The sequence below is a fragment of the Muntiacus reevesi genome, chromosome 15 (assembly GCF_963930625.1).
Source record: "Muntiacus reevesi chromosome 15, mMunRee1.1, whole genome shotgun sequence".
Taxonomy (NCBI): domain Eukaryota; kingdom Metazoa; phylum Chordata; class Mammalia; order Artiodactyla; family Cervidae; genus Muntiacus; species Muntiacus reevesi.
Window position 1 is genome coordinate 24994650 of NC_089263.1, and position 21394 is coordinate 25016043.

Sequence of the window (21394 nt, forward strand, 5' to 3'; positions counted from 1 at the left end):
TCCACCCAGCACCGTCCCCCTGGTGGGTCCCTCTGCCTGGATTCCTCCCAGAACCCACCTTCAGGTGTCACCTTCTCAGTGAGAACTTCCCTAACCATCCACATAAATTAGCAGCTTCTCCTCACCTCATCTGCTTGACTTTTCTCTATGGCTCTTGACACCATCAAACCACATACAGGATGCTCTTATTTGTTCTTTATTCTTTCTCTGCTCCCACCCACCCACAGTAGACTAAGCTCTAACCCAACCCATGGCAGGGTCTTTTCCTGAGTGGTTTCCTCTGTAGTCCAGCGTCTAGAACCAGCATACAGCAGGCCCTCAATAAATATGTGTTGGATTCACCCAACTTCAATAGAGTCCTCTGGGCGGCAATCTGGTTCTCCCCCGTCCCTCCCCTCTGTCTCAGCCAGCAGCATCCCTATAAATTACATGTGTTCCCCTGGCTCCTCTGCTCTGCCAGTGTCCCCCACCCCCCACCCCAGCTTTCAGGATAAAGTCCAGACTCCTGAAAGTCACTCTGAAGGTGCTTCAGGTCTCGCGCTCTGCTGTCTCTGCCTCGGCGCGGGCTGCAACCTCCCCCTTATTTAGCATGGATTTTTTGCTCTTTGAAACAAAGGTATTTGTGGGATCAAGCCAACACATCTTCCTGTGGAGGATGGATAGGAGGGGGGCCAGCAGATATCCCAGGAGGTGGTGGTGGTGGTGGTGGGGCTGGGGCATTTTCACAGCAATGTTTCTGGAGTCTCAGACTCAAGTGGGCACATCTAGGGGGCAATTGCAGGCCAGGAGAAGTGCCACACCAACTGCTAATGCTAGTATTTTAGGTTAAACAACACAGCAGACAAAGTGTTTGTGGCTAAAATCACTTATCCAGCTAGGACAGTGGCCACCACCCACCAGGAAGGTATGGAGTCCACAGTCTGACACAGGCAGCTCCATGTTCTGACTCTGTTCTGGGAGAGGATCCCCTTTGAGGGTCGCTGGACTCTGTGATCAGGCTGCTCTGAGCACCACCTGACTTTCCAGCTGCCAGCCTCGGGGTTACACAGGGCTCTGACGGCTGTACCTCGGGGTGTTTGCCCGGGACAGGGTGTAAAGGACCAAAGCCCCATAGCCAGGCAGCATCCCTCCCTGATGAGCTCTCCTTCGGCAAGGAGAGGAGAGTCAGCTGGCGGGGCTACTGTGCCTTCTGTGGTTTGTGACCTGCAAAGCCAGAGTTGGGACCCAGCTCAACTTGTCCTTGATGTGGCAGTTCCTGGCTTCCCAGGTGACTCTAGTGGTAAAGAATCCACCTGCCAATGCAGGAGACAAGGGTTCAATCTGTGGGTCAGGAAGATCCCCTGGAGAAGGAAATGGCAACATATTCCAGTATTCTTGCCTGCGAAATCCCATGGACTGACAGGCAACAGTCCATGGGGTCGCAAAAGAGTCAGACACGACTTAGCGACTAAGTCACAACGACCTGTCCCCTCAAACCTACTTACATCTATTGATGTATCTACTGATGTATAAGGAGACGAAAGAGGCTGAGGAGGCTGGGGTGGGCTGGTGGAATGTACCCTGTCTTTCCAGGTGGGGATTGCTTATCTGTGGCCCCATCTGATGAACTGGTAAGACCAGATAGATGCCCAGTGGCAGGGAAGGGCAATCTTGGGAGGCTCCTGGGAGACCAATCTTGTAATGGCAGAAAGCATCATGTGCCCTGCAGACTCAATGTTGGGGCCAAAGGGACAAGGTAGCCTAGGCCAGCTGGCCTAGCAGGCTGCTCTCTCCCCACACCTGTATGCATGGAAAGAACTGGGACACCAGGACACTTGGGTTATTATTATTATTATTTTTTAATCTTTTGGCCATGCCACATGGTGTGTGGGATCTTAGTTCTCCGACCAGGGATGGAACCCATGCCCCCTGCATTGGCAGCCTGGAGTCTTAACCGCTAGACCACCAAGGAAGTCCTGGGTTACGTTTAGAGTAGGCATTGCCCTCTCCAGAGAGCTCTGGGTTTGCTGGAAGAAGCCAGGATCCTTGGCTGCAGCCTCTGGGCACCTCAGGCAGTGGCAGAGGCAGGCTGGCCTTGGACTTGGTGAGTCTTGGGAGAAGCACCCATATCAGTAATGTAACTTCCTCCATGATCATAGGGGAGAAAGCCAGTTTTAACCAACAAGGACCTATTGTAGAGCACAGGGAACTCTGCTCAATGTCATATGGCAGCCCCGGTGAGAGGGGAGTTTGGGGGAGAATGGATACATGTATATGTATGGCTGGGTCCCTTCGCTGTCCACCTAAAACTATCACAACGTTGTTAATCAGCTGTGCTTGTCACTTCAGTCCTGTCTGAATCTTTGCAGCCACATAGACTGTTGCCCACCAGGGTCCTCTGTCCATGGGATTCTTCAGTCAAGAATAATGAAGTGGGCTGCCATGCCCTCCTCCAGGGCATCTTCTTAAACCAGAGATTGAAACTGTGTCTCTCAAGTCTCTTGCATTGGCAGGCGAGTTCTTTCACCACTAGCACCACCTGGGAAGACCTTAATCAGTTATACTCCAATACAAAATAAGAAGGTTTAAAAAAGAGAAAACCAGTTTTAAGAGGGAAGTTACTCTTGTTTTCCTCAATTGAGGGCAAGCCTTAAAAAGATGTTTTGAAAAAGAGTTATAATTTAAAAACATGTTGACTTGTTCGGTGCCTCCAGTTTCTGCTTCAGCACTCCCACCTGTTTTTTCAGAGAGCATTGGACACAGAGCCCAAAGTAGCAGAGCAGGCAAACTGCCAAGTGGGTTGTTCCTCCAGCAATCTCTGTGCAAAGCCATTTGCTCACTGTCCACATCCATTGGGCAGCCACTGTGTGCTGGGTTGTAGGAAAGAAAAATGGGTTTATGTAGTGGCCACCTTTCAGGAGCCTGTAGCCCAGTGTGGAAGACATTGAGGTGCTCCAAAGACAGAATGAGAGAATTTAAAGAAAGGTTGATCAGTAAGCTGTGGATGAAGAGGAAGAAGCAATTGTGGTAGACTTTAGGGCCAGGGGCGAATTCCTCAGGGGAGGTAGAAAGGGAATCTTAAAACAAACTGCCAATCTCCAAAGGTCAAGTGTGGCAGTTGGAAGCATGGTGGTAGAGAAAAAACATTTTAGTCAAGGAATTAACAGACCATGCTGGAGTCCATCAGGGGTCAGCAGGAAGTTGGTGTAACAGTCTGGGACCAAGAACAAGTCTGCTTTCTTCTTCTTTTTTTTTCTTTTAATATTTATTTGGCTGCGCCAGGTCTTAGTTGCAGCATGCAGAATCTTTAGTTGCAGCATGTGAACTCTGAGTTGTGGCATGTGGGATCTAGTTCCTGAACCAGGGATCCAACCCAGGCCCCCTGCATTGGGAGTGGGGAAACTTAGCCACTGGACTGCCAGGGGAGTCCCACACAGATCTGCTTTGAGTACTATTTCCTTCTCCCCCTTTGCCATCTTCCCAATAGACCCCCTCACCCCACAGGTGTTGTGTCTTCATCCATGGAATCTTTCAGAAGAGTGGTAATTTAATACTGGGCAGTGTCAATAAGTCATCTTTTATTTATTTATTTTTTTCTCCCTCCTCTTCCCTTTTGGGAGCTCTGTTTTGCTTGAATCTGAGCCATAAACCAAGCCCTTGTGAAATAAAACATGAATCAAACAACCAACCCAAAAGACTTCCTCCTCCTGGGTCTCAGAGGGGACAGCCATCTCCCCTACCTCACCAAAAATCTCTAAAAAAATAATAATAATTACTTATTTGGCTGAGCTGGGTCTTAGTTGGCACTCAGGGTCTTAAGTTGTGACATGAGAACTCTTAGTTGCATGTGTGGGATCTTAATTCCCCAACCAAGGACTAAACCCGCGCCACCTGCATTGGAAGGCGGATTCTTAACCACTGGACTGACAGGCAAGTCCCTCATACTTTTTCAAATAAGAAAACTATTTCAGGACCAAAGACTCTGGCCTGCCGGTTTGCCACACTTCACATTGTCCAGGTAGAACTTTTGCTCAGAGCCCAGGGTGGGGCGTCCACTAGGTCATATTTGTGTTTTTCTCCAGCTCCATAAACACGTCACTCCACTGGGCTGGAGTTTCCTATGTAAAGTCCTCTGTGTTGAACTTTTGAGAAAGCATTTTTGTGTAGCAGTACCTCTCAGGGAATGGCATAGCACTACCCATCTGTCAGTCAAAGAGGTAAAAATCCCATTTAGTAAGTCAAGCCAATGATTGGCTGCATCAGGCATTGAATGGAAATCAGACAGGAATGATGGTGATAAACTGACGTGTGGCAGCTTACAGTCCAGCAGACCACTCACCGTCCCTGTATCTCTCTATCCATCTAGTAACCTTGAAAGGAAGCTGCAAGGATTCCCCCATTTTACAGCTGAGGTAATAGAGGCTTTATGGTTAAATGAATGGCAACGTTCACCCATGGCTCCTAAATGGGAGATCTGAGGCTTAAATTTGGATCTTGTCACACAGCCTGCATGCTCAGCCAAGGCACTGCTAAGCATTCCTGAGGTTGACACTTAACTGGTGGTTGACAAGTGTCTCTGGACTGAGTTGTTCTCTGAACTGGTGGTTCTTGAGCAACATCAGAATCCCTGGAGGGCTTGTTAAAACAGATGGCTGGCCCACCCCTGGAGTTTTAATCAGTCGGTCAGTAGGTCTGCAGTGAGGCTAAGAATCTGAGCTTCTAAAAGGTGGAGTCAAGGATGCCAGCATAAAAACTGTTGCTCTGAACCTTCTTAAAGCTTGCTGTAGTTTGATCTTCTAAACCACTCTGAGTATCGAGGCTCTAAACTGGAAGTTTCTACAATGATGGAAATGTTGTAGATCCATGCACCCAACATGGTTGCTGTTGTTTAGTAGTAGCTAAGTTGTGTCTGACTTTCTGTGCGACCTCATGGACTGTAGCCTGCCAGGCTCTTCTGTCTATGGGTTTCTTCAGGCAAGCATACTGGAGTGGGTTGCCATTTGCTCCTCCAGGGGATCTTCCTGACCCAGGGATCAAGCCTCTATATCTTGCCTCTCCTGCAGTAGCTGGCAGATTCTTTACCTCTCGGTAGCCACTAGCTACCAGTGGTGATCAAACTCAAAAATGCCTAGCATGACCAAGGAATTGAGTCTTAACTGTCTGATTTTAATTTAAATGTCCATAGCCACACATGACTTGCTGCTAGTGTATTGGACAGCCTAGTTCTAAACCAAAGGGCAAGTTAAATATGTCAGTGTGGCTCAGTTGTTTACTCCAGTGTTTAATCTCCAATAAGTCATTGAGGAACTCTTCATTAGGGAACATCTGGTTTGCAGAAGAGTCAGGCTCATCATTTAGACTGCGATGCCTGATGCAGAGGCTGATGGGACTTCGGGATCCCTGTGCGGCAGGGATCTCACTTCCTTTTCCACCAGGACCAGTGCAGTGCCCACTTGTGGGATGCATAGACCATGTGTGTTATGTGAACAGGAGGGGAGACTGGTTACAGACCTGCCTTCCTACCTGCTGAGATGGTGGAAGGCTTTGATGCTACCAGTCAATTTGGTGATGAGATGAGAGATCTGGGTGTGATGCCACTGCAGGACCTGACAGGATTTGTTCAGATATTCTTGGGGATGGGAGTGGTCTGTGATGGTGAAGTTCTCTCATCACAAGAAACTCTCCTCTTTGGCTCTGCAGGTGGCTCCCCACTGGGAATTTCCCCTCTCAGAGGAGGTATTTTGTTTGGGGAAGATAATTTTAAGACTTTATGGAAGTATAAAGGGTTCCTGAGGCAAGTGTTTACTATCCAAACTGTGACTAAAAGCAATGCCCCAGTTGAAACAGGGGCTAAAACAGAAATGGACCCAGTCTTACCTCTCCCTTTCCACCCAAACAAGCAGGGTGTCCAGGAAGGTGGCGTGTGCCGCATTATTTCGAGTCAGATGGCAATTCTCTGATCCATTTACTGCTCCTGATTATAAGCAACAATCTTCTGCACTGTGGGTCTCAGTTTACTCATCTGTAAAATGGGAGGGTGAGACTGCATGAGATTCTTGCTACTCAAAGCATGGCCCACAGCCCAACAGCAGAGGCAGCCTCGCTTGGGAGCTGGTCGGAAATGCAGAATCAGATCCCACCCCAGACCCACGGAATGAGAATCTGCATTTTAACAAATTCTTCACATGGTTCAGGTGCACAGCCAAGGGCTGACTGGAAAGGGTCTCTGATCCCATCAGCTCCTACATTCTGTGAGCTTTATGCTAACTGGCAAGTTGCTTGGTGGTGGTGGTAGTTTAGACGCTAAGTCATGTCTGACTCTGTGACACCATGGACTGTAGCCCACCAGGCTCCTCTGTCCATGGCATTCTCCAGGCAAGAATGCTGGAGTGGGTTGCCATTTCCTTCTCTAGGGGATCTTCCCACCCCAGGGATCAAACCCAGTCTCCTGCATTGCAGGCAGATTGTTTACCATCTGAACCACCAGGGAAACCCTCCTGGTTTTTGGTAGTATTATTGTTCCCATTTTAAAAATGAGACAGCTAAGGCCCAGAGAGGTTGAACAGTCGACTTATCCAAGGTCACATGGCTGTTGAGAGCTGGAACTCAGAGCAGGTTCTTAGAGTTCATCTCCAGACTCTTTCTCCCTTGGTAGCAAGTATCCTTCATACCAGCAGCTCCCACCACTTTTGTACTGACCACAGGTCAGGCCCAGAGCTTTACTATCTTTTATAGAGCCTCTCGTTTGATCCTCAGGCGAGGATCAAAATGACCTTGGAGTTTAAGAGGCATTATTTCAGTTTTACGGGTTAAAAAAAGCAAGGCCTGAGTGGTCAAATGGTTTTCCTGATCTTGAGCTGCATGGCTGGCCTGGAGACCTCTGGGGCCTGTGCTCCAGGTCCCCACAGTGTCTTGCTGGTCTGAGCCGAGCCTAGGTTTGCGGAAAATGGGACTCGCCTTGGTGAGATGTGACAGAGAGTGACGGCTGTCCCTGTGCTGTCCCATCGTCCAAACCAGCTTCCAGGTCCCCCTGCAGCCCTACTGTACCTCCTCACACACTCTCTCCTGCTCCTCACCCCCCACCCCGGGCCAGACCCCTCAGCGCTTACACTGAGCCTACCCCATCTCCTTCTCCTCACTCTCTTCATGGTAATCCCCCAAGAGAGTTTGGCTTCTGCAGGCTGCAGGTTCTGCAGGCAGCAAGGGCCTGCCTCCCTTCAGGGGTGGGGATGCTGTGGGGCGTGGACCTGCTAATGCTGCTCCTCTGGGGGTTCAGAGGTCTCTGTGGAAGCTCAAATAACCCTGTGTTCCTCTTCTTCTTCAGGTGATGGGTTCTACTACCCCAGGGCAGCTGGAGGAAGAACAGAGCCGAGTGATGGCAGCGAGGAGAGGCAGAGACAGCCAGGGGCAGGCGACGCCCTGCCCCTCTGCATTCCTGGGAGGCCTGGCAGACACTCGGAGCTACAGCTGGATAGAGTGGGGGTGCCGAGCTTCTGGAAAACTTTAGCTTGTTATTGTGAAGCCTTGTGAAGCAGAGTGTCCTGGAGTTCCAGTCGTTCCTCTTGCACACGACTCTACCCAAGGCGCTCACCGTGCCCTGCAAGGAAGGGGCCAGCTCACGACCAGCAGGACCCAGCCAGGCTCCAGCCAGCAGCTCCCTGAGGAAGCTTCTAGCATTGTTAGCCAACTTGTGTGCTTCCCAGGCCTTCCGTGGCTGGGCACCATTTCCAGACCGTATCTTGCCAGCTGGAGAAGCCGAGTCCAGCTCCCGCTGCCAGAGAACTTTCAGCGGCCAAGTGGAAAAGCTGGCCTCCTCCCCTTGGGAAGAAGTCCCAAGTGAAATTTGAGAACCTTTGGGATGCATATCAACGGGACCTTTCTCCATGTTTCTGTGCTCAGGGCCCTGGAAGCCACTCAGGGGGCACAAAAGCCTGGAGGACCGCCCCACCCTTCCCCGGGGCAATGTGGGGTCACAAGTTCTTTGAGACGGGGGTGGGGGGGAGGGGGGGTGCGGTTCCCTCTGCCTCCAGGGCCTCAGACACAGCAGATCTGTTTCACGTTAGGAGAAAGATTTTGAGCATTACCCTGCCAGGTGGAATTGTTTTTACATCCATCCTGAAACTGACAATTTTTGTCTCTGAAATGACCTAGGCTGTAATCAGAAGGTGTCAGGGCCACAAGTCCCTGTATCCCATGGGTAGTCAAGGCCCAGAGAAGCACATGCCTGGGTGAGGGTCACCCAGCAGTTAAGGTTGGTGGAGTGCCCACACCCAGATTGCCCTCCCATCCCCCAGGCACCACCCTGCTCAGTGCTGGCCACATTCCTCTCCTAGCTCATGGCCCGAAGTTCAGGTTTGTGACGCCCCAGGATGGCCTGGGGCTTCTTAGCAGCAAAGAACAAGTCAGTTTTGGTTTTGCTGAACAGGTGTAGGCTCAAGAGCTGGGCCCTGGCTTTCCCTGAGGACCACAAGACACTCCTGTCCCCAGCATCCCCTTCTTTCTCTTGCAAAAGCGTGCAAACAGACACTCCTTTTCTGGGGGCCACTGGGAGAAGGGCACCGTTCGATGCCCCACTTCAGCGGCTCTGTTGAGGCGACTAGAATGGGTCCTGTTGTTCTCTCCAGGTCAGGCCAGTGCCAGGCAGAGTGCCTGCCAGGAGGACACCGTGGACATTGATGCTGAGAGCACTGTGCCTCCCTCCCCCAGCCTCCCCAGCGCACCTGTGCAGGAGGGACCAGGCTCAAGGCCAGGGCGCTCTGTCTCAGACCCTCCTGCTTACTCCGACTCACTGAACTCACACAAAGCACTTCACCTGGAGCTGGGAGGTCAGGGATGATCAGGTTTATCCCTGAGCTGGTTCAGAGGCAGAAGCCTGCGTGGCATGAGAGACATCTGGCCTGTTCCTCTGTGTGGGAGAATATCTGTTTGTTTTCAGGCTCCGGGGAGGATCTAAGGACAGGGCCAGGGGAGCGGGAGGAGGCTGCTCTCCCAGCCTCGTTTACATACTCTAGTGTGCAACAGAGTACTCGAGGATGGAGATCTTTCTCCAAGAGTGTTATATTCTGAAAGGGGCATCAGGCATCTTTTTTTTTTTTTTAAGTTCCTGTCTTGAGGATTACCTAAACAAATTCCCATAGTCAGCTTCTGTCTGAGTAAAAGGGGGAAAAAAAAGTGGCTTTCATAAAATAGAAATGAAATAAAATTAATTTAATTTGTCACACAGAAAAATAAATCCAGAGTCTAAGACTGTTTCAATTCTCCATGGGATCGGAGCCTAGTTTCTTACTCTCTGCTTTACCATCTTCAGCACATGGCTCTAACTACCTATGTGGCCAAAGATAGCTGCTAAAGATCCAGTCATCATATCCATATTCCAGCCAGCAGGAGGCGGGGTGGCATGGAGAAAGGCTTCCCACCTTCTGTGAGGACATATCCTGGAATTCACACACTGTACTTTTGCCATATTAGCTAAAACAATTCCAGAGACTGAAGAAGGTAGCCTTTATTCTAGGTGGCTATGTGCCCAGACAAAACACAGGGATTCTTTTCCAGGGAAAATGGATATTAGGGGACAATTAACTATCTCTGCCCTGCCTTCCTCTTGGATGGGTAGTATTAAAAGGGTTTATAATACACAGGCATCCTATTTAAGATCACAATATTATCATCAAGACTTGTTTTAGAAGCACAGACTAATATTCAGTCAATTCAGTTCAGTCACTCAGTTGTGTCCAACTCTTTGCGACCCCATGGACTGCAGCATGCCAGGCCTCCCTGCCCATCACCAACTCCCAGAGATTACTCAAACTAATGTCCATAGAGTCAGTGATGCCATTCAACCATCTCATCCTCTGTTGTCCCCTTCTCCTCCTGCCTTCAATCTTTCCCAGTATCAGGGTCTTTTCCAATGAGTCAGTTCTTCCCATCAGGTGGCCAAAATATTGGAATTTCAGCTTCAGCATCAGTCCTTCCAATGAATATTTAGAACTGATTACCTTTAGGATGAACTGGTTGGATCTCCTTGCAGTCCAAGGGACTCTCAACATTAGAAATCAACTAGTCCACAGTCTCGTTTTTCAGATTAGGAAACTGAAGCCCAGAGAGGTTAATCAAATCAACTGCAATCACACAGGAAGTTAATGGCATCTATTTTCCAGCACATGTTCAGTGGGAGTGGTTTTTGGTTTTCTCTCTTTTTTAACCTACGAAGAAGGAAAAATAAAGCTTTATTCTGGAGGGTAGTGAGCTCAAGCACCAAGGATGAAATTCCATCCGTCACTGGGTCTCTGAGCTGCAAGACACAGGCTGGAGGTGGATGATGGGACTGGCATGCCCCGATCTGCCCAATCCTGAGTCATGGCAGCTGAGGACTCGGCACTGGTTGGCTGGAGTGTGCCCATGCTGACTTGGCCTCTGTGTGTGCACGTGCCCTGTGTGTCTCTGTGTGTGTCTGCCCCATACACTGACTCCAGCCTGGCAAGCTTGCAGATCTGACTCCGTGTGCTTCTGTTTCAGGGAGCACTCTGCCAGGATGGGAGCTGCTCACAGGCTGGACATCTCCTTTAGGGTGATGCTGACCATCGGTTGGTTCATCCTGGCCCACTTTCCTGGTACCGCATCCACGGGTAAGCCACTGCACAATATCTGGGCCTCTGCCTGTCCACAAAGAAGGTGTAGCCACTTCTGGAAGCAAGGGTCTGGGGGCCAGGAGCAGGAGTCTTGGGGCGGGGTCAGGGCCACGGGGTTCTGGCCTGACCCTGCTAACTCAGTGACTCTGGGCAGGTCTTATCCTGTGCTTTGGTTTCATCAGGCAGCCTTGGGGGTTACAAATTCAGTGTCCACAGGTGCTAGGTATGTGATGCAAAGCAGTGAAGCTGGCCAGGTAGAGATGTGGTCACCTATAGAATGCAGGCCCCTCTTAAGGAACTCACACTTCTCAGTCCTGGCCAATGGCCCCCACATGGGAAGAGGGGGGCACCTACTGCAGGGTCTATTGAATTTTTAAGAGAAGCCAGGAATACAGACTTTTATATAAAAACTCTCTACTTGTTAAAGGATGGCAACCAATTAAAGTTTTATCAAACACTCAGGGTGGGGTGCAACAGACAAAAAACACACAGCTGCCAGCCAGCCTGTTGTCTGGGAGCCACCTGACCTTCATGTTCCTTTCCTGATTTGCCATAAGATCTGGTGCATTAAGATACAGCACATAAGATCATGGGCTTCCCTGGTAGCTCAGACAGTAAAGAATCTGCCTGGGATGCAGGAGGCCCAGATTCGGTCCCTGAGTCGGTAAGATCCCCTGGAGAAGGGAATGGCAACCCATTCCAGCATTCTTGCCTGGAGAATCCCATGGACAGAGAAGCCTGGTGGGCTACATTCCATGGGGTGGCAGACTCTGACAAGACTGAAGTGACTTAGCGTGCACACACACCTTCCTGCTCCTCCATCCCCTCCACAGTTATTTAAAAATCTACTGTTTCAGGCTCACAGCTTAATTCCTAATGAGAGAAAAAAAAGAGGACATTGAGCAAGCATTCTCATCTTGTTTTGTCCGTGGCCTCTTCTGATCACTTTCCCTTTGGGCTTTCCCCTGCTGTCCAGGGAGAATCTCCCTGTTTCTGAGACAGTCTTCTCTGTTCACCATACATGGTACCCCACTGGGGTATAGATCCTTCTGAGCAGTAGAAGGAAGGACTCCTCCCAGTGCTTCTATTTGCAGTGTAATACCCACCATGGGCATTTTGAGTTCAGCTAAATATTCAGATTCACGAGGCTACCACAGGCCGTGCTTATGCATGTGCGCTCACTTGCTTTAGTTGACTCTGACTCTTTGTGACTTTATGGACTGTAGCCTGACAGGTTCCTCTGTCCATGGGATTCTCCAAGCAAGAATACTGGACTGAGTTGCCATGTCCTTCCTCCAGGGGATCTTCTGAACCCAGGGGTCAAATGCATGTCTCCTGCATTGCAGGCAGATTCTTTACTGCTGAGGCACCAGGGAATCCTGCAGGTCATGCGAGGCTAACTTTGAAGGGTTTAGGACAGAAACACCACCTGCCATTGGTGTTTCATCAGGCACTCCTCTTTCATTGGAGTGGTCTTAGTAACATCCCACAAGCCTCCCAGAAGTTATCTTCTTTGGTTTCCCAGGTAACAGCTCCTTAGGTGAGAGGAAACAAGGCCATCATTGGACAGGTATGGAATTGCCCCATCAGAGCCAGTATCTCTTATAGCAACTCCATAGATATAACTTTCAGGGTTGCCGTGTGGGATGTGCCCAGTTATCAGAGTCCCTGCACTCAGGGAAGCCCATAGTAAGACACCTCCAGCAGGATCGTTATAAATATAATGACTGTGTATGTGCACAGTCACTCAGTCATGTCCTACTCTTCATAGCCCCCTCGACTGTAGCCTGCAGGGTCTTCTGTCCACAGGATTTTCCAGGCAAGAAGACTGAAGTGGGTTGTCATTTCCTTCTCCAGGGGATCTTCCCAACCCAGAGACTGAACATGCATTTCTTGTATCTCCTGCATTGGCCAGCAGATTCTTTACCACTGTACCTCATAGTTCCTGGTTTAGATGCCACTGACTAATCAGGGGTCACTTTTGTTATAATTAATGTTGCTTGGTAACACAGTTTATAGAATACCATCTTTCTCAGGTTTCCAGGGAAACAGGGAGAGCAAATTAACTAAAAGTCAAATTCTCATGCAGAAGGGGAAAGGGCTTTGCCAACTTTTCAAACATTCTTTCCAGGGGAAAGGATGCCTTGAAATACAAGTAATCTAGGTATATCACTGTCTAACTTTAGATCCTGGAATATTTTGAGGAGTCATCTGGTCTACCCTTCATATGATAAAGGGAAAAACGGAGCCCAGAAGAAGGAAGTTCACAGAAAATGCATGATGAACTAATGAAGGGCATGGGATAAATCCCAGGGCTCCTATGTCAGGGGTTCTCTTTTCTCTCTAAGGTCCTGATTTTAGCTCTGGTAGGGAGGAGGCCAGAGCCATGAAAGTGCTTGATAGCTCCTCCCACCCCATGATCTGTGCCATCCTTGCTGGGGAGGTTGGTGGATGGTGGCAGTGACACCTCTCTGTACTTGGCAGGGTCAGCTGAGTGCCCTGATCAGTGGCCTGAGTTGCAACCCTGGAATCCTGGTCATGACCCAGCCCACTATGTGTATATAGGCCAGGGCAGAGCACTGTTGCTCACCTCTTCTGCCACGGTCTACTCCATCCGCATCTCAGAGGGAGGTAAGCCAATCTCCTTCCCTCATACTCCGTCTCCCATCTCTCTGGTCTGCTGCCTCAGAGTCCATCAGATAGATACAGGTTGCCATAACTTTAGATGGACAAAACAAATGTCACATGCTTAGAGCTCAAGTCAGAGCATCTGGTTGTTGGAGATAACCATCAACTCTGAGCACTTAAGGAATGCCTTGTCAGAGTCCAATCTTAATGAAAGAAGCATTTATAGAGGAAACTCCTTATTGGTGCTCTGAGCAGTTCTGCTTATCTGACTTTCAGATGCTTACTCATTGAAGGCAGAGCACACAGTGAAGGCAACAAACCAAGCAGGCAATATTTACCCATCGCAAGACAGACAGAAAAGTAAACATCATAAGCACAGCAAACAGAAGTACATGAAGGAGGCCTTCTTGCCTGCCTGGAGGAGATGGGGGGCTCAGGAGGTCTGCCCTTCTCTCTGCTAGAATCTCATCACTAACACTTGTGTTCTTCAACCTCACTCCATTCCTACCTCTTCAGGAAAGCTAGTCATTAAAGACCAAGATGAGGCCATTGTTTTGCGTACCCGGCACATCCTCATTGACAGCGGAGGAGAGCTGCATGCTGGAAGCGCCCTCTGCCCTTTCCAGGGCAATTTCAGCATCGTTTTGTATGGAAGGTGGGTAGACAGTCCCCACGCTACCGTGGGTACCATGCCACCCTTGGATCTGATGTGGGGGAGAATGTCCATAGAAAAGAGGAAGGTGAGACAGCAAGCCTTTAGTGCAAGAAAGGAATTATCACTACATCCTGCCAGATCACAATCAGGAGCAAGACAGACACTGGCAATTTGGGTGAGTTGGAGAAGTACACGAGGTATTTTATTTACTGTGGCTCAGGTCTGGACTTAAGTTACAGAAACCCCTGCCCCCCTTTCAGTTGCTTTCTAATCATGTCATGGCTCAGGGAGTCTCTTTGAATGTTTATTAATAGGCTCTGATGGACAAGATAAAGAAAAATTCCAGGCAGTATTTGCCTCTGGCTATGCTCCATGACTAAGCAGTTGAGAGTTCTCAGAAGCAGTAGCCAAGAATACACAGGGTATGCAATAGTTGTCCAGGTGATTCCACATCTGATATGGACCGAAATATAATGCACTTAGACCTGGAAAGAAGTGCCAACATGTTGATATTGATGAGTATTTCTGCTTGGCCTGTTGGACTCATTTTGTTCTGGCTTGGGGCTATCTTGGTTGCTCATGCTATGTCTACTGATCTTGGGCAGTCACCAGGTGTGATTGGTTCTACAGTGGCCACAGTGGGAGTCAGCAGCAGTGCCATCCCCTCTGGCCTCAGCAGCCACTAAACAGAGATGTTGGACGACCACAGAGAGCCGTTTTCTCTCATAGGGCTGATGATGGCATTCAGCTAGATCCCTACTTTGGCCTCAAGTACATTGGTGTCGACAGAGGAGGTACCCTTGAGTTGCATGGACAGAAGAAGCTCTCCTGGACGTTTCTGAACAAGACTCTTCACCCGGGTGGCCTGGAAGAGGGAGGCTATTTTTTTGAAAGGAGCTGGGGTCACCGTGGAGTCATTGTCCATGTCATTGACCCCAAATCAGGAACAGTCATCCATTCTGACAGGTAAGGTTTACCTTCACAGCAACACATTCATTCATTCATTCATTCATTCAACATACACTGGATGTGTGTCCTAGCCAGAGGCCACTCAGGGTGCTGAGCCGTGAGCAAAACAGAAATCCTTAATCTCAAGGAGTTAGGTCTCTCCTTCCCGAGGCATCTGCCTCATGAAGCTGAATTGAACAGGCACAGGCACATTCACACACACACATGCACATGTTCACACAGCATAGTTTCAGGCTGGGATCATCGGTAATTAGGGGGAAGACATAGGTGGTGCAGAGTAACTCAGGAAGGTCATCTTACATCACGTGGTCAGGGAGCCTAGCGTAAATAAGAGACATTGGAGCCGAGGACTTTGGGGTGAGGCTGAGTCAGGGAATGATTGTTCAAGACTGAGAGCACCAAGTGCAAGGACCAGGGCTGAGAAAGTGCGTGATGTTCATAGGACAGAAGGACCAGCAGAGAGGTGGGAGGGCAGAGAGTGATGGAAATGACATGCAATGATGGAGTTTCAGGCAGAGGCAGGTGTGCGGCCTGGGAGGCCCAGTGAGGAGGTGGATTTTATTCTTAGCAGAATGCAAAGCCACCAAAGTGCTTTAAGAAAAAAATGATCTGATTTAGCCATAACTATGGAGAAGGAAATGGCAACTCACTCCAGTATTCTTGCCTAAAGAATCCCATGGACAGAGGAGCCTGGCAGGCTACAGTCCATGGGATTGTAAGAGTTGGACACAACTTAGCGACTAAACCACCACATTTACATTATCCCCTCTCTCTTGAGCCTCCCTCCCCCTCCCCCATCCCACCTGTCTCAGTCATCACAGATCACCACACTGACCCCCTGTGTCTACAGCAGCTTCCACTATCTCTCTGGCTTACATATGGGAGTATGTGTATGTCAGGTCTACTCTCTCAATTCGTCCCACCCTCTCCTTCCCCTGCTGTGTCCACAAGACCATTCTCTACATCTTCATCTCTATTCCTGCCCTGCAAATAAGCTCATCAGTACCATTCTTCTAGATTCCTTATATATACATTAACATATACTGATGGCTGATTTGCATTTTTGTATAGCAGAAATGAACACAACTTTGTAAAGCAATTATCTACCAATTGAAAATTCATAAAATTAAATAAATAAAAAAGAAGTAAAAAAGTCAAGAAGAATACCATCTAATTTGAAAGAATTGGCTGCTCTGTAGAGAGTGGATTGTTTGTAGAGAGCTAAAGTAAAGCTCAGGATTTCCCTGGTGGCTCAGTGGTAAAGAATCTGCCTGCCAATGCATGTGACATGTGTTTGATCCCTAGTCTGGGAAGATTCCACATGCCACAGAGCAACTAAGCCCGCACACCACAACTATTGAGACTTGTTATAGAGCCTGGGAGCTGCAACAGCTGAGCCCATGTGCTGCAACTACTGAAGCCCGAGTTCCCTAGAGCCTGTGATCAACAAGAGAAGCCCCTGCAATAAGAAGCCGTGCACTGCAATGAAGAGTAGTCCTCTGCTCCCTGCAACTAGCTAAAAGCCCACTCAGTAACATAGACCCAGCACAGCCAAAAATAAATACATGAAATTATTTTTTTAAAAAAGTAAAGATAGCAGAGGCGGTTCAGAGGCTTCCACATGTTCTGGGCAGAAGAGGTCGCTGGCGAGGATTCAGGTAGAAGCAGCGGCGATAGAAGGGGATGGACTGGAGAGATATTCAGAAGGCAGACACAGCAAGTCTCTTCTCCCTGTCCTCTCTCCAGGCTTGGGTGTGAGCTGGTAGACTCTTCAGAGGCTGGACCTGACCAGGAAGCTCCCAGGGCTTCTTGCCCGGACCCTGCAGAGGCCAGTCCAGGCCATTTGCAGAGAAAGAGACATGAGGAAGGGCACAGCTGGAGTGGCAAGCAGACACAGCTGTCCGGGTGCTGCTAGAGGATGGGGATATTGAATTCCTCAAAAACAGGGCAGGAGCCATGAGCATCCACAGGAAGGCATCAAGAACTGGCTGTGATATGGTGTAGGCTGGCCCATTCACCTTGCCCTCCAGTGAATATCAGTAACAATAATACAATCACTGGACTTTGTGCAAAATCCTGTGTTAACCACTTTCTCCACTATATATAATTGAATCCTCATAAATGCCCTGGGAGGTGATTCTGTTGTTATACAGATGAGAGCACTGAGGTTGAGTGAGGCTAAATTTGCTCAGAGACTTCCCTGGTGGCTCAGATAGTAAAAAATAAAAAAACAATCTGCCTGCAATGCAGGAAATGTGGGTTTGACCCTTAGGTTGGGAAGATCCTCTGGAGGAGGAAATGGCTACCTACTCCAGTATTTTTGCCTGGAGAATCCCTTGGATAGAGGAGCTCAGCATCACAAGGCTTAGGAGTGTTGGAGCTGGGATTCAACCCAAATCTGCCCAGACCCTGAGTCACTAAATTGCCCTCATGGGTCCCCTAGTGATAGCCACCTGCTTGGCCTGGGGTGGAGCAATCCTCAACCCAGGGGTAATGCAACCAGGATGCACTTGATTGACACAAAGGCTATCAGAGAGCTCCTCCCTTCAGAGGAGAGAGAATGGTCTACTCAGTTGTGCTCTGACTCCTGAATGCTGCTCCTTTCTTTAAAATTTTATTATATTATATTCAATTTATTCTTATTTTAATTTTTATTATTAACTTTTACAGTCACTTTACAGTCTTGTATTAGTTTCTGCTGTGAAAAAAAGTGAATCAGCTACACGTATACATGTATCCCTCATTTTTGGATTTCCTTTCCGTTTAGGTCACCGCAGAGCACCGAGTAGAGTCCCCTGTTCTCATTAGGTATCTAGTCTGTACATTGTAGTGTATATATGTCAATCCCAATCTCCCAGTTCATCCCACTCCTTTTCCCCCCTTGGTGTCCATATATTAGTTCTCTATATCTGTGTCTCTATTTCCGTTTTGCAAATAGGCTTATCTGTACCATTTTCCTAGATTCCACATTTCAGTGATCTAATATGATATTTGTTTCTCTCTCTGACTTACTTCACTCTGAATGACAGTCTTGAGGTCCATCCATGTCTCTGCAGCTGGTGTTGTTTTGTTCCTTTTTATGGCTGAGTAATATTCCATTGTGTATATATACCACATCTTCTTTATCCATTCCTTTGTAGATAGACATTTAGGCTGCTTCCATGTCTTGACTATTGTAAGCAGTGCTGCAAAGAACATTAGGGTGCATGCATTCTTTTGAACTCTGGTTTTCTCTGGATATAGCTCTGCTTCTTAAGTAGTACAATATGGATTACTTGCGGCAGCCAATCAAATTGAATTCATCATTGAAGTGGATAATGAGATGTTATACTGATAGCTGGTGTGGAGATTCCAAAGTCAGGATGCCTGCTCCTTCCTTGTCTCCTTTGGGTAAAGTATGAGTCAGTGGGCTCAAGAACCTGACAGCTGAAGGTGTCTGAATAAAAATATTAATAAACACTAAACACACGCAGAAATGCAGGCTATGGTAACTTGAGACCTGGTCACTTGGAGGTTACTTGCATAAGGTTACTCAGAGAAATAAGAACCTAGATCAGCTCTGGGGAGGTAGTAAGCATTTGATTGGCTGGAGAGAAGGTTAGAATGATAGAGTGAAGGCAGGAGTGAGCTTGTGGTATGATCATGAGACCCTGAGATATGCTAGGATTATAGTGGGCATTTCAGGGGAAAGGTCAGTGGAGAAGGAAGGGGCCTAGGTGAGGTCAGACCAGGTTACAGAAACAATTAAAAGTAAGTTTGAGGACCCCTGAGCATCCACACATTCCCACCACCCACATCCCCTAACCGCCTTTGTTTTCCTTTTCTCAAATCTTGGCTATTCATGGTGGTTTATTTTTGTAGATTCCTTGTAGAACTATTTCGCTTGTTAAGTTCCAAGACAAATTCTTTTGGAATTTCCATTGTCATTGTACAAAATCTTTATACTTAATAAGTTTGATTTATATTTAGAGTTGGGATCATCACAAAATTTTATCTTTCCTTTGTAAATTATTGTCACCTGTGAAGTGGGTTTTTTGAGATCTCCATTTCATAGCTGCTTTATATGTATGAGGATGGATTATCTTTGACAAGTCTCAGATGATTTTTTATTTCTGTAATAAAAGCTCTTTTCTTGAAAAATCGTGACTCTTGAGATTTTGGATGGCATGTTAGCTGTCTTACCACAGGTAGGTGCTTAGAGCTCTTTTTTTGCGCTGCTGTTAGGACTATTAATATTCCCTCTCCCTGCCCCTTTCAGATTTGACACCTACAGATCCAAGAAAGAGAGTGAGCGTCTGGCCCAATATTTAAATGCTGTGCCCAATGGCAGGATCCTTTCTGTTGCTGTGAATGATGAAGGCTCTCGAAATTTGGATGATGTGGCCAGGAAGGCGATGACCAAACTGGGCAGCAAACACTTTCTACACCTTGGATTCAGGTATGGGTCATCACTTCCATCACTTCCCCAGGCTCCAGAACACTAAAGCAATGCTAGCCCAGACAGACTTTACCTAACTTGCTTCCTGGTTTCCCCAGGGCCACGTGACCCTCAAGGGTGACCCTGGAGGATGCAGGCACACTCATCCATCTGCATCGGATGTATTACGACTTGTTTTTAAAGGGAACCTAGTTTTTCCTACAAGCATATTCCACTCTTCAAACTTCAAAGCTCTCTGTCTGTATAAACTCATTCATTCAATCAGTCACTTACTAAATATTAATTGAGTATCTACCGTGGATAAGAACTGTGCCTCAGATGTACAATGAATGGTCATTTTCCTTTCCTTTGGTGAAGGGATCATAATGTGCCTTGGGGGGTTGGCAGACATCTGTTTAGAGACCACATGAAGTGCCTCTGCCCTGCCAAGACCCTCCCAGCAGAAGGGGCACTTTGATGTGCCCCAGGGCGAGCTTTGTTTGCCTGGGTTTGCAGCGTCATGCCTGACTCTGGCGGTGTGCATGCACGCTTTGGCATCAAGATAAATGTGTTATGGTTTATCCAACAGTAGCCACACCTTTGAATCATGTTGAATCAGATCTCGGTTTAGCGGAAAGTTGAGATCATCTTTCCCGTGGCTGTTGGAGATAGAAACGCCCCGCCCTTCGACTCTGCAGATGATGGGCAAGATGGGGGCAGGCCAGAGGCTCTTCTGGGCTCTGAGCAAAGCAATTTTACTGACTGGGTAGAGTCCCCCTGGGCAGGAGCAGGGCTTCAGGTTCCAGGGTTCATTTTCCACCTGCTCATGGGCAACTCCCTCTGGAAGGATTTGGGCAGGAAACTTGAGCAGCCAAAGATGACAATGACACTGTAGTATTATAAGGCTCCTTTGTTGATAAAAACTGAGGGCATTGCTGTTTCATTGTCACATAAGCCAAAAGGCCAGTTTGTTAATCTACACCAAGAGGTAGAACCACAAAGAGACTGGCTACATATGGCCTCAGCAGAAGGTCCAAGATCTGGCATCCAATTTGTCCTGAATCTTGAGTCTGGGCTGGACCTCCTCCTAGGTGATGGCATCCAAGTGACACACCATCTCTTTGAACTGTCCCCGTGATGTGTAAAATGGGATATTCCAGGAGTCAGCTCAGAGGACTCTGGGGAGGGTAAAGCTGATGATATGAGCAAAGTGTTTGCCCCTGTGGGTATCACAGAATAAAACTCAATGAGCATTAGCAACTCTTCTCAAGAGCCATGGAAAGCATTATTGTTGTTCAGTCACTCAGTTGTATCCGACTCTTTGTGACCCTATGGACTGCAGCATGCCAGGCTCCTCTATCCATGGGATTGTTTAGGCAAGAATACTGGAGTGGGTTGCCATTTCCTCCTCCAGGGGATCTTCCTTATCTAGTGATTGAACCTGCATCTCCAATATCTCCTTCCTTGCAGGAAGGTTCTTTGCCTGCTGAGTCACCAGGGAAGCCCCAATGTATAATATAGGCAGTATCAATTCAGTGAGAGAGAATGTGGTTTGTTCAATAAACATATTTGGGTATTATTACTTTTTAAAAAAGAGATCAGTGTCAGAGACTGGGAAACATGCTTTGGAGATGCTAAATGTGCCTCCAGTTCTTAATCTATCTGTTGATTTGAATTGGTGGTGTAGGAATAATAGGAAAAGTAGAGGAGAGGCATGTGGGTCCTCTCTAGACGTCCATGTGATCTAAAGCTGATATTTTCCCTTTTCTGTTGCTTATCTTGCTTCCCTGTCTTCCACTATCTCCTGGAGTTTGCTCAAACTCATGCCCATTGAGTTGGTGATCCCATCCAACCATCTCATCCTCTGTTGCCCCCTTCTCCTCCTGCCCTCAATCTTTCCCAGCATCAGGGTCTTTTCCAATGAGTCAGCTCTTCACATTAGGAGGCCGAAGTATTGGAGTTTCAGCATCAGTCCTCCCAGTGAATTTTCATGGTTAATTTCCTTTAGGATTGACTGGTTTGATCTCCTTGCTGTCCAAGGGACTCTCAAGAGTCTTCTCCAACACCATAGTTTGAAAGCATTAATTCTTCAGTGCTCAAGATGGGTGCTCTTAATAT

General features: G+C 48.0%; 1 protein-coding gene across 3 annotated transcripts in view; it reads left to right on the forward strand.

Moving 5' to 3' along the window:
• Window positions 1-21394, forward strand: part of CEMIP (cell migration inducing hyaluronidase 1) — a 165318-nt gene that overhangs the window by 79245 nt on the left and 64679 nt on the right. The window contains exons 2-7 of one of the 3 annotated variants that reach the window (XM_065906575.1): window positions 8604-8804; window positions 10495-10604; window positions 13092-13238; window positions 13752-13890; window positions 14620-14856; window positions 19118-19297. In XM_065906575.1, coding sequence (XP_065762647.1) covers window positions 10511-10604; window positions 13092-13238; window positions 13752-13890; window positions 14620-14856; window positions 19118-19297 — 797 coding nt within the window. In that variant the 5' untranslated portion in view covers window positions 8604-8804; window positions 10495-10510. Of the gene's footprint in view, window positions 1-8003; window positions 8805-10494; window positions 10605-13091; window positions 13239-13751; window positions 13891-14619; window positions 14857-19117; window positions 19298-21394 lie in introns of those variants that run through there. The other 2 variants (XM_065906574.1, XM_065906573.1) reach the window with 2 other exon arrangements.